At 38.8% G+C, this 13,097-nt stretch overlaps 1 protein-coding gene across 2 annotated transcripts in view; it reads right to left on the bottom strand.

Annotated features, from left to right (window-relative positions):
• PTPRB (protein tyrosine phosphatase receptor type B) overlaps positions 1-13,097 on the bottom strand; it is a 132,435-nt gene that overhangs the window by 64,366 nt on the left and 54,972 nt on the right. For both annotated transcript variants that reach the window (XM_017867501.1, XM_017867503.1), the window contains 3 exons: positions 12,449-12,718; positions 9,504-9,764; positions 3,556-3,822 (listed from right to left, as the gene is read on the bottom strand). In XM_017867501.1, the coding sequence (XP_017722990.1) occupies positions 3,556-3,822; positions 9,504-9,764; positions 12,449-12,718 (798 nt within the window). The remainder of the gene's footprint in view (positions 1-3,555; positions 3,823-9,503; positions 9,765-12,448; positions 12,719-13,097) is intronic.

A 13,097-nucleotide genomic window follows, 5' to 3' on the forward strand; every position in this document is an offset into this window, starting at 1 on the left:
TTTATTTATTTTATTTATTTTTTATTTTATTTTATTTTTTTTTTTGGGGTGGGGTCTCATTCTGTCGCCCAGGCTGGAGTGCAGTGGTGCGATCTTGGCTCACTGCAAGCTCCGCCTTCTGGATTCATGCCATTCTCCTGCCTCAGCCTCCCGAGTAGCTGGGACTACAGGCACCTGCCACCACGCCCAGCTAATTTTGTATTTTAGTAGAGATGGGGTTTCACCGTGTTAGTCAGGATGGTCTCAATCTCCTGACCTTGTGATCCGCCTGCCTCGGCCTCCCACAGTGCTGGGATTACAGACGTGAGCCACTGCACCTGGCCCTAACATTGTATCAGAAAAGACACAATTATCAAAAGTTTTGGAAGAAATATGATTCACTTGTTTAAGAAAAAATAGATACAAAATTTGTTTTTCCTTTAGGATGAGCATTTTCCCAGATTAGAATTAGATTTGTTAAGTATATCTAATATCTTTAATTTCAAATGTTCTGCCATCTTATCCAAGCTAGGAGGGTTTATTTATATGTTTCAACTCAGTGGAAACAAGTGAAATATAAGCATACCTTTCAAAATTATTTCAGTATTGACTAATATTTCAGCTATTTGAGGAGATGATAAGGATTATCAAGGCCATAGCCACTGAATTCTTTACAATTGACTGTGTACAAAATTTACTAAAAGAGGCACCTTTCAAAATCCCTATTCTTCTTCTTCTATGGAAGTCTCCCATTTTCTTCCTTTATCATGATAATGTGCACTCTTCATATGTTTGAGTAAAATAACTCATGCTCATATTTATTCATATTTGGTTCTCTCCTCAAAACTTTATGACCATCCTTCAAATAATTTCTTGTCCCTTTTTTAAATGCTTCTATGATATAATATGGGTCAAATACTTTACCTTTATTCTAATTAAAATATAGATGTAAAAATAATTGTAAGTCCCATTTATTTAAAGTGCCCAGTTATTTCAAGAGATAGCACAGACTAGACTATTTTAGTAGCTCACAACAAGTTGGACAATCCTTGTGGTATTTAAAATGAGAATCAACCTGTGTGGCAGAATATGGTTCCCCAACCGTTTCCTTTCCTTGTGACACACAGCTAGACTACATTTCTCAGGCTGCCAGGCAGTCAGATGCAGCCATGTAACTGAGTTCTGGCCAGTGGAATGTGGGTAGAAGTGAAATGTCTACTCCCAAGTCTGATGAGTTGTACCCCTCTCCCACCTCCATTCTCTGGAGAAATGTGGAGAGCTCCGAGGACCTACAGCAAAGAAGAGCCACCGATGGTAGAAGACTGGATCCCAACCAATAGAGGCATCCAATCGTGAACACCCACATTATACAGTGTCTAAGCATGAATTAAATCAGTCTAATGTGACTGATAAAACTGCACATCACTGGGAAATGAATGCAAGGTCATCCTCCACTCCTCTCCTCAGCCTTCTTATTATTTCTCCTTCCCTATTCTGACACCCAGGGTAGGAGTGAATTATTGTGCCTGGATTAAAACACAGAAGCTTAGGGAAGTAAGTTAATGGCACAGCTAGGACCAAAACCTAGGCCTCCTGATTTCCATGCTAAGCTTTTCAGCACCCCCCAACAAGTATGCTACACCAATGGATGGTGCCAAGAGCCATTAAAAGAAAGGAAAGAAAATATCAGGGAGAAAGATGCAGGTGACGGGCCAGACGCAGTGGCTCACACCTGTAATCCCAGCACTTTGGGAGGCTGAGGCGGGCAGATCACGAGGTCAGGAGATCGAGACCATCCTGGCCAACAAGGTGAAACCCCGTTTCTACTAAAACTACAAAAATTAGTGGGGTGTGGTGGTGTGTGCCTGTAATCCCAGCTACTAGAGAGAATGAGGCAGGAGAATCGCTTGAACCAGGGAGTCAGAGGTTTCTGTGAGCCAAGATCATGCCACTGCACTCCAGCCAGGTGACAAAATGAGACTCCATCTTGAAAAAAAAAAAAAAGAAAGAAAGATGCAGGTGACAATGTCAGCTGTCATAGAATGAGGGAAATGGGCCTACACCAGTGAATTTCTACCAAGACTATGAAACATCTCAGTGACTTCATTGTTCTTCTGGGAGATTTAATGAAGTTAATGTCTTCTGGGTTCATTAAGTAGGTGAGATTCATGATTTTGGAAAGAGATGCATCTATGATGCCTGCAGCTGATAAATAGAATTTGAGTGTTGAGGATGCAGAAGGAGAAGCCTGAAATCCAACTTACAATAATTATATAAAATTAAGTAGACAAGGTCACGAATAATTATCAAAGCTTCTATTGGTTTTATGTAATTTTTTTCTAAGAAATGAACATAAATTTTATATATCATATATGTTAACTTTTATGTTCTTTCATTGTATTACGTACAATGGTTCGGTGCCATGGCTCCCTGACACACATGACCATAATGACACTTATTTGTTTACTTAGCTTTCTAACAGGGAGCTCTTAAGGTCCAGAAAAATTGTTTAGATAGCATATTAAGCACTTGTTTAATGTTGCTTATGAAAATATATGAGACCTGAAAATTAGATCAACTCCACCTCTGACCATATTAATTGGATATCATTTTCTTTTTATGTCTTGCAAACCAAGAATATGAAAGAGTGAAAGATGCTTTTTTTGGGTGATTAGTTTTGTTTTTTATCTCATTATTATTTACCTTTATGGGGACATAAACATTTCAAAGGAAATCAATTGAATAAGGGATAAGTCTAGGCATCAAGTGAGGCGCTCTTACGTGTTCACTGGAGACGTTAAAATATTCAGCCAGCTGCGGTGGCTCATGCCAGTAATCCCAGCACTTTGGGAGGCCAAGGCGGGCAGATCACCTGAGGTTGGGAGTTCGAGACCAGCCTTACCAACATGGAGAAAGCATGTCTCCACTAAAAATACAAAGTTAGCCGGGTGTGGTGGCACATGTCTGTAATCCCAGCTACTTGGGAGGCTGAGGTAAGAGAATCGCTTGAACCCAGGAGGTGGAGGTTGTGGTGAGCCGAGATCATGCCATTGCACTCTAGCCTGAGCTACAAGAGTGAAATTCCATCTCAAAAAAAAAAAAAAATTCAGAATTTATTCTCTCTTACCATCACCCATCACCCAATTTCCATTCCATATACCTTCTGGGTGGCATTGAAACTTAGCTTTTAGGAAGGCCAGGGATAAGTCTGATTTTAAGATATTTCTTTTTTTTTTTTTTTTTTTTTGAGACGGAGTCTCGCTCTGTCGCCCAGGCTGGAGTGCAGGGGCCATTCTCCTGCCTCAGCCTCCCGAGTAGCTGGGACTACAGGCGCCCGCCACCACGCCCGGCTAGTTTTTTGTATTTTTTAGTAGAGACGGGGTTTCACTGTGTTAGCCAGGATGGTCTCGATCTCCAGACCTCGTGATCCGCCCGTCTCGGCCTCCCAAAGTGCTGGGATTACAGGCTTGAGCCACCGTGCCCGGCCTGATTTTAGGATATTTCTATAATATTCTGATTAGGGGTCTCATGTACTCAGATCTTAGTAAGTTACAGACACATATCTCTACTTCTTACCTGTTCTTCCCTCCACCACCACTTGTCGGGAAGAGATCCCTCCACTCACTGTTGTTACTACCACGGAGTACAGGCTGCCGGACTTGAGAGAGTGGAAGCTGTATCCACTGGTCTCACTGAAGATGCTTTCATTTTTAATGACCACATTTTCATGGATCAGTAAGACTTGGTAAAATTCTACATCTCCTTGTGCCTGGGTCCAGTTAGTAAATAGACTACTGGTCATTCCTTGGTTGGCCACATGCAAGTCAGTCACTTGGGCAGGCACTAAAACAGTAGACAGAAGACAAAACAAATGACACTTAGTCACCTTAAGAAAGTGTAAGAAAAATGAGTCAAAAAATGGAGACAGACTTGAAAGTGCTAAAATAATTTTGTGTTGTTGCTATAGACTCTTAGTTCTATTTCCTGTGGCATATGGAGAACTACTCCTCTAGAAAGCTTTAGTACTTTGAAAAAGCTGCTTATATAGGGAATCAAAATTATTTAGGATCCAAGGATGAGATGATGCATGCTTATTAAATGGTTTTGGTTTTAAATTTTAGATAATGAAGGCTGCTATTTTTGAAAACTGCTTAGTTAATATGATTTTATCTGTCCTTAGCTCACGAGAATTCAAAGCTATCTAATCTACCTGAGCCAATGATTGTTCTGGGGTGGTACTGGGAATTCCCTTCTGTCTGGTGAGTATGGTCTAGCAAACTGGTTAGTTCTATACTGGCACATTCTCAAAGGGGCTGTTATTATATATGAACATGTAATAATATAAATTATAATAATATATATTACGAAGTAATAATAACAACAACTACTGAATGTCTACTATGTGCCAGTTATGAGCTATATGTCTCATGAAGGTTACATTATTTGACACCCATTCAGAACTCTATAAAGTTGATTTTATTATTCCATTTATTAACAAGGAAACCAAGGATCATAAAATGTAAGTAATTTATATCACAGTGCTAACAAATAGCCAACCTGGAACTGAAAGCTAGATTTGTCTAACCCCTAAGCCTGTGTCCTTTTCCTAATTAACAACATTTATTGCTTCAACTTATCGTTTAACAAATCTTATACACAGATCTTGAAGTTGGCACTTGGTCAACATACATTCTTCTTTGTGCCTCTTTCCTGAATTATAATAATCAAAGGGATTGTAACCTTGGCACCCCTCTTTCTCAAAGTTCATTGACTTCTACAAATGTGTTCATTAAAAAAATCCTACTGTATATGGATCAGATTCAATTATAATTCTAAAGATTCAATTTTAATTCTAAATTTTATATGAAAGGCGAACAGCTACAGTATCCAAAGCAATTTTGAAAAAGAAGAATAAAGTTAGAGGACTAATACCACCTGATTTCACTAAAAATCTTGTAATCAAGACAGGAAAATACTGGCAAAGGGCAGACAGAAACATAGATTGATGGAACAGAATTGAGAGTACAGAAATAGAAGAACAAATATGCTGTCAATGGATTTTTTTAGAGATCCAAAGGCAATTTCATGGAGAAAAGATAGTCTTTTTAATACATAGGGCTGGAATTACCAGGTATCTATATGCAAAGAAAAAACCTTCACCCATATCTCACATCATATATAAAAATTAACTCAAAATGGGTCGCAGACCTACATTTAACACCTAAAACTATAAACTTCTAGGAGAAAATCTTTGTGACCTTGATTTAGGCAAATATTTTTAGATATGAAACCACAGCATGATTTATGAAAGACAAAAATTAATAAATTAGACATCAAAATGAAAAACCGACAGAAAACATTTTGACCGAGGACAAACAATCCTATTTTAAAATTCAGCAAAATATTTGAACAAAAACTTCCCCAAAGAAGATAAATGGGTGACAAATAAGCTTGTGAAAGGATTCTCAAAGCCATTAGATATCAGAAAAAGGCAAATTAAAACCACATGAGATATCATTATCTTATTATAATGGTTAGAATGGCTAAATTTTAAAACAAACTGCTAATATCATGTAATACATGCTGAGAATGTGGAGGAAGTGGAAATCTCATACACTGCTGGTGGGAATGCAAAATTTCACAAACACTTTGGAAAGCAGTTTGGCAGTTTTCTACAAAGTTAAACATGCATTACTATATGACCCAGCAATATGGGCGGTGGGGATGATAAAAATGACCTTAGGTCTAAAACAATGCCTTAAACTTCCATTTCTGGCAGTATGATAGGCTCGATACCATGAAAATCCTTAATAAACACAACTATACATATTGGATAAAATACGAAAATGTAAATGAATGACTTGTCAGGAATGTAAGGGATTCTCAAAGGCCAAAAAGTAAAGGATAGAGAGATAACTGGATCATAAAGCAAACTGTTGTGTTGAGAGCACCTTTCAAATGCAAATGTAAGTTTTGATTTTATAGCATTGCAGGATATTGGAGAAAGGAGGTAAAGTGTAGATTTTTCCAGGCTGAAGAAACTCATAGGTGATCTTGCATAACATTGGAAAGGCTACATTCTAAGTGTAAGTGAAATAAATAGTCTCTCTTTACTCCCTATACAACTTCAGCCTTCTTAATACTGGATGGAGAAAACGATTTCCTCTGAGAATTCATAACCTTGAGATAGTTTCAATGTGTTTGCAACCTGAATTTATAAAACCCAGGTGATCAAAAAACCTGAAGTTGACAATTTAGATTAAAGTTGGTCTGGTTTGATAGTCTTGTGCACCAGAAAGAATCAAATAAAAATTCCTTCTGAAACTCACCTTCAAACATGGCCTTAAATAATTTCCACAGAATAAAATTCTAGGGAAAACAAGCTTACGGTAAAAAAAAAAAATCACATACATTTCAAGAAATAAAGCAACATAAACAAAAGGCAGGAAAATCAAAAGACAACAGAACTTAACTCCTGAAGATTTCAGCTATTATAATTATCAGACATAGGATGGAAAATAAACATTACTAATTTGCATATAACAATACAGGAGGGGAATGAAAATATAACTAAAGGGCAACAGAGCACAACATAAATTTGCAAGAGAGCCAAAGAGAATGCTTAAAAGTGAAGAACATAACAATTAAAATTTAAAACACAGTGGGTAGATTTTAAAATAGGTTAGACAGAGCTGAAGAAAGAATTAATGAAATGAATCAAAGAGATGAGAAAGTTACCTATACTGTAGTTCAGAGAGAAAACACATGGAAAATATGAAATATATTGATGTGCTCGTATATGTGTGTTCTAGAATACCAGAAGATGACAGAGTGGAGAATGGAGGAGGGGCAAGAGGCAATATCGGAGAGTTAATAGCTGAGAATTTCCAGGATTGTAGAAAGACACTAATTGGAAAGTACAAAAACACCAATCAATCTTAAGCAAGAGAAACAAAAAGACATATATCTACACCTTGACTATTATTGTGAAACAACTGAACACCAAAGGTGAAAAATCAGTCATAGCAAACAGACTCAGAGAAATAAAAATTAGACTGATAGCTGACTCAGCAGCAACAATAAATCCCAGAAAGACTAGAATAATATCTTCTATGTGCTGAGAGAAAATAACTTTAAACACAGAGTTGGAACTTAAGGAAAGTATCTTTCAAGACCGAGAGCTATAAAAAGATGAGAGTTATATAAAATATGCCCAGCAAAACAAAATTTGAGAGAGTTTGTCCCTAGAAACTCTCAATGAAGAAATCTGAATAATGTTCTCCAGAATAAATGAAAATAATCCCAGATAAAATGTCTCAGATGCAGGAGGAAAAAATGAGAAAAAAGGTAGTAAATTGATAGGTAAATCTAAACAGATGTTGACTATAAAAGCAATAACTATATTTTTGTGGGATCAAAAGAGGAGAGAAAATAAGATACAGGACAACAGTATATACATTGAAAAGGATTTTTTTTTTTTTTTGAGACAGGGTCTCACTGTATCACACAGGTTGGCGTGCAGTGGCAGGATCTTGACTCAATGCAACCTCCACCTCCTGGGTTTAAGTGATTCTTATGCCTCAGCCTCCCAAGTATCTGGGATTACAGGTACATGCCACCACTCCCAGCTAATTTTTGTAGTTTTAGTAGAGACCGTGTCTTGTCACGTTGGCCAGGCTAGTCTCGAATTCCTGGCCTCAAGATCCGCCCGTTTCAGCATCCCAAAGTGTTGGGATTACAGATGTGAGCCACGAGGTCTAGCTAAAAAGGGATTTCTTGATGACTTTGCTTCCAATTACACTGAAAAAATGACACTGAAAAAATGAGAGCAATTAGAAGATAACTGCTCACCCTACAACTATCCACCTATTGGCATCTGTACCCACATATTCTCTCTTCCCTAGATGATGTGGTTTGGCTTTGTGTCCCCTCCCAAATCTCATCTTGAACTGTAATCTGCATGTGTCCAGGGAGGGAGGTGACTGGATCATGGGAGCAGTTTCTCCCATGCTGTTCTCATGTGAGTGAGTGATTTCTCACAAGATCTGATGGTTTTATAAGGGCCTTTTTCCCCTTTGATCTCCATCACTTCCCCTCCTGCCGTCTTGCGAAGAAGGTGCCTGGTTCCCCTTCACTTTCCACCATGATTTTTTACAATTAATTAATTTATTTATTTTATTATACTTTAAGTTCTAGGGTACATGTGCACAATGTGCAGGTTTGTTAAATAGGTATACATGTTTCATGTTGGTGTGCTGCATCCATTAACTGGTCATTTACATTAGGTATACCTCCTAATGCCACCCTGTCCCCCCTCCTCACACCCCACAACAAGCCCCAGTGTGTGATGTTCCCCAGCCTGTGTCCAAGTGTTCTCATTGTTCAATTCCAACCTATGAGTGAGAACATGCAGTGTTTGGTTTTCTGTCCTTGGGATAGTTTGCTCACAATGATGGTTTCCAGCTTCATCCATGTCGCTACAAAGGACATGAACTCATCCTTTTTTATGGCTGCATAGTATTCCATGGTGTATATGTGCCACATTTTCCTAATCCAGTCTGTCGTTGATGGACATTTGGGTTGGTTCCAAGTCTTTGCTGTTGTGAACAGTGCCGCAATAAACATACATGCACATGTGTCTTTATAGCAGCATGATTTGTAATCCTTTGGGTATATACCCAGTAATGGGATGGCTTGTTCAAATGGTATTTCTAGTTCTAGATCCTTGAGGAATCACCAGACTGTCTTCCACAATGGTTGAACTAGTTTACAGTCCCACCAACAGTGTAGCAGTGTTCCTATTTCTCCACATCCTCTCCAGCACCTGTTGTTTCCTGACTTTTTAGTGATCGCCATTCTAACTCACCTTCCACCATGATTGTAAGTTTCCTGAGGCCTCCCCAGCCATGTGGAACTGTGAGTCAATTAAACCTCTTTCCTTTATAAATTACGCAGTCTTGGGTAGGATCTTTATAGTAGTGTGAAAACAGACTAATATACCAGCTGACACTGAAGTTAGATTCCCCATGCTCCTTTCTAAAGCCAATTCCTCCACTTGTGCCCTAGATCCCAATACCTCTTGCCTACTCATGGAAAAACTGCAGCAATTCTTCCCTCTCACTTTACATCATCATGATTCCCCTTCTACATCTTCTAGATCATTCCCTCCAGCATAAAACATGCTGTTATTTCTTCTACCTTTAAAAAATCATCCTCTTTTCAACCATACTTCCTCTTCTAGATGCTGCCCTATTTCTCTGCTCTCCTTTGCAGCAAAACTCCTTGGAAGGGTTGTTCTTTACTCTTTTTCAAGTTTAGGAAACTAAATCCAAGCCAAGTAAAAAGAAGGAACTAATAAAGATAAGAACTGAAATTGGTAAAATAGAAAACAAACACAATAGAAAGGATCCATAAAACAATGCCTAGTACATAATAGGCAGTTAGTGAATACTTGTAAATTGCATGTTAAATAGTAATTCAGCAGACAGAACACTTTAAAATGTAAAATTTATAAAGGTTATTACCTGTTCTTCCTTTTACTGAAGAGGAATTTTTTAAGTCTCCACTAATACTGGTGACTGTAGCCATGTATTTTCGTCCAGGCACCAGGTCAGTAAAAGTGAATTCTTTGGCATCTTTGGAGAGTGACTTATGGATCAGTAAGAGGTCTCTGTCAGCTAGGGAAATGATGTATTTCTCCCATTCTGCTACAGGGGGCTGCCATATGATGCTCAGTGAGGTTTCATTGGCATGTTTGACACGAAGCTGGAGGACAGCCAGGGGGACTGAGGAAAAAGCAATGGAGACTTGGGTCGCTGATGGACTCAGGCACATTCATAGAGTATACTTTTGAGAGCTCTTCTCTTCCATCCTTAAGAGTGTTTCAGTTCAACATTTGCTTTATGTATGTCTCTGAGTATTAAAACAAAATCTTATCACAAAAAACTTTGTTAATGTATTGTAACCAGAAATACAGACTCAACTGGAAAACATCTTGCCAGAAGAGTCATTGATTTTTGACTACATAATACTTTGAGTTTCTTTTTATATGGATTCTGTAATACAAAAATATTTACTCCAATCTTGTCATTCCCAAAATCACAAAGAAGAGTTCCTGTTTGAGTATTTAGGTGGAGCTAGGAGTATTTGTTACCCCCATAGGTTGAGGAGACCAAGTGCAACTTTCCCTCATTTCTGAGGTGGGGGACACTGATGTGTTCATGGAAGGGAGAGTTGGCTGGCAATAATAGCATCTAATTGAGGACTTGTCTCAAAATTGATCCATTTAAAAGGTTTTATTATTACAATTTCTAGGAGACATTAAGAATAAAGTGTTGGTCGGGTGCAGTGGCTCACGTCTCTAATCCCAGCACTTTGGGAGGCCAAGGCGGGTGGATCACTTGAGGTCAGGAGTTTGAGACCATCCTGGCCAACATGGCAAAACTCCATCTCTACTAAAAATACAAAAATTAGCCAGGCATGGTGGCTCACATCTCTAGTCCCAGCTAGTCGGGAAGCTGAGGCACGAGAATTGCTTGAACACGGGAGGTGGAGGTTGCAGTGAGCTGAGATCATGCCACTGCACTCCAGTCTAGGCAACAGAGCAAGACTCCATCTCAAAAAAAAAAAAAAAAAAAAAAAGGAATAAAGTGTTGCTGCCTTAAATTATGAAAGAATCAAGTATGAAAATTTTTATTATAGATTTTGCATCCATAAATTTTCTATAAATCCATTCTAACTGAGTCCCTAACTCTCCATCTTCCTCCTTTGGTATATAGAAATAATTTGATTATTTACATCGAGGCCTACTTCAAGTGACCTGAATAAGGTAAACTGGAGATACAGTTTAAGAAAAGTTTGGGCTGGGTGCAGTGGCTCACGCCAGTAATCCTAGCACTTTGGGAAGTCGAGGTGAGTGGATCACCTGAGGTCAAGAGTTTAAGACCAGCCTGGCCAACATGATGAAACCCCATCTCTACTAAAATGCAAAATTGGCTAGGCGTGGTAGCGCATGCCTATGATTCTAGCTACTTGGGAGGCTGAGGCAGGAGAATCGCTTGAACCTGGGAGGCAGAGGTTGCAGTGAGCCAAGATCACGCCATTGCCCTCCAGCCTGGGCAACAAGAGTGAAACTCTATCTCAAAAACAACAACAACAACAACAACAACAACAACAACAAACCCAAATGTTTGGCCTGGCGCCATGGCTCATGCCTGTGATCCTAGCACTTTGGGAGGCCAAGGTGGGTGGACTGAGGCCAGGAGTTTGAGACCAGCCTGGCCAACATGGTAAAATCCTGTCTCTACTAAAAATACAAAAATTAGCTGAGCATGGTGGCTCATGCCTGTAATCCCAGATACTTGGGAGGCCAAGGTACAAGAATTGCTTGAACCTGGGAGGTGGGGGTTGCAGGGAGCCGAGATTGTACCACTGCACTCCAGCCTAGGCCTGGGAGACACAGCAAGACTCTATCTCAAAGAGTAAAAGTAAATAAATAAGTAAAAGTTCTCCTGAGAATTATGCTGACATGCTGAGAGCCCCTAATGTTTTGTGATCTTACAATTCCAAGTCATTTGGGATGAGTGATAAAATATTAGAGATGACATAGATGCTTGTCCTGTGAAATACTAAAAGTAGCTTAGTTTAAGCTGCTTTAGGTCTTTGATCATCATCCAGTGGACATTAATATTTGGAAGATGAAGAGATTACTGCAAGACACAGTTGGCAAGCAAAGTGGGTGTCAAGATCTTTTGACATTCTTCTAAGAACAGTGAATCCATGTAGTTATTTCCCTATTATCAGGCAAACTAAGAAGAAGGTATTGGAATTTCACTCTAAGTATGGAGTATTTCACATTACAAGGATTATCAAGGAAATGTTGAACTTGGAAGTGCAACTCTCTTATTTGACAATGTGAGTACAAGTATTTGACAGTATGAGGATACTGAAACATGAGTCTTGGTATTCTTGCTGTCATGATTATACTGCAAAGCTTTGGGCAGGTATAACCTCTTTGAGCCTGTTTTCTTATTTCAGTAGCCTTATTCTTCCCTTCCCTAAAATCCAAATATGTCCCTCTCCACTTTAATCACTCTTCTTTGGTACCTGAAATCCCCACATTAGTCAACATGAGGTCAAAGGCAATGGTTCCCTAATGCTGATCACTAGCAAAACATTCTTCTTTTGTGGGAAGGATTGTCTTTATTTTCAGAATGTATCCATCCTACTCTTTTGGTGTCTAAAATGGCTTTCTTTCATGAAATAATGGAGTTACTAGTGGAAGTGATTTTAAATGTTCTAATTTGACAAATTAGGTGTTAGAAACCCCACGTTAGTCTTAAAGTCCTTAATATCTCAAATTCAGAAAACACGAGGGTATGATATTAGCTGTTACGGCAGTTACCTGGATTACCTGGGAGAGGGAACAAATTACTCTTCCATTGGTATTAACACCTTCGTATTTGCCTACCTGTCCGGCCTTGGCAACGCTCAGGATTCTTCAAATTTCCACTCTCAACAATGACTTCCACCTCATACTGTCTTCCCGGCACGAGCCCCATGTCATCCATGACATAGTGTGTTTCTTCCTTTCCCACAGTGATGTTGAGCAGCACTACAGAATCATTGAAGAGTAGGATCCGATACTGCTCCCAGTCTCCAGCAGGGGGCGACCAGCTCACTACAAGAGACCTCATCCAGCCATTACTGTTTGCCTCCAGGTTTGCAACTTTGTCTGGAACTAAATGGTGAAATGATGTCAAAAAGGAGATATTACAAACCAAAAGTAAGAATACTCATTTACTTTTCTTGGGCAGCAATAGATAGGAGACACAATATCTGCAGTTCAAAACATTTCTATCCCCTCTTGATGTCTGTGGATTGCAAATGAGGGTTCTTTATTTTGGAGACATTTGACACTCAAGAAATGTCTGCCAAAATCATTTTAGTAATATCAGTAATGTAATCTTATGTTACAGTGTTAATAATCTAGTGATATGTGGCATCCTTTGGAAGAAATATTGGATGTCGTGATCATGAGGCATTCCTTTCTTTTTTCCAACTAAAAAGATTAATGTTCTTGCAAGATTAAGCTCTATTTTTTTTTTTTTTTTTTTTTT

Source organism: Rhinopithecus bieti, unplaced genomic scaffold (genome assembly GCF_001698545.2).
Source record: "Rhinopithecus bieti isolate Rb0 unplaced genomic scaffold, ASM169854v2 scaffold_3874, whole genome shotgun sequence".
Classification (NCBI taxonomy): domain Eukaryota; kingdom Metazoa; phylum Chordata; class Mammalia; order Primates; family Cercopithecidae; genus Rhinopithecus; species Rhinopithecus bieti.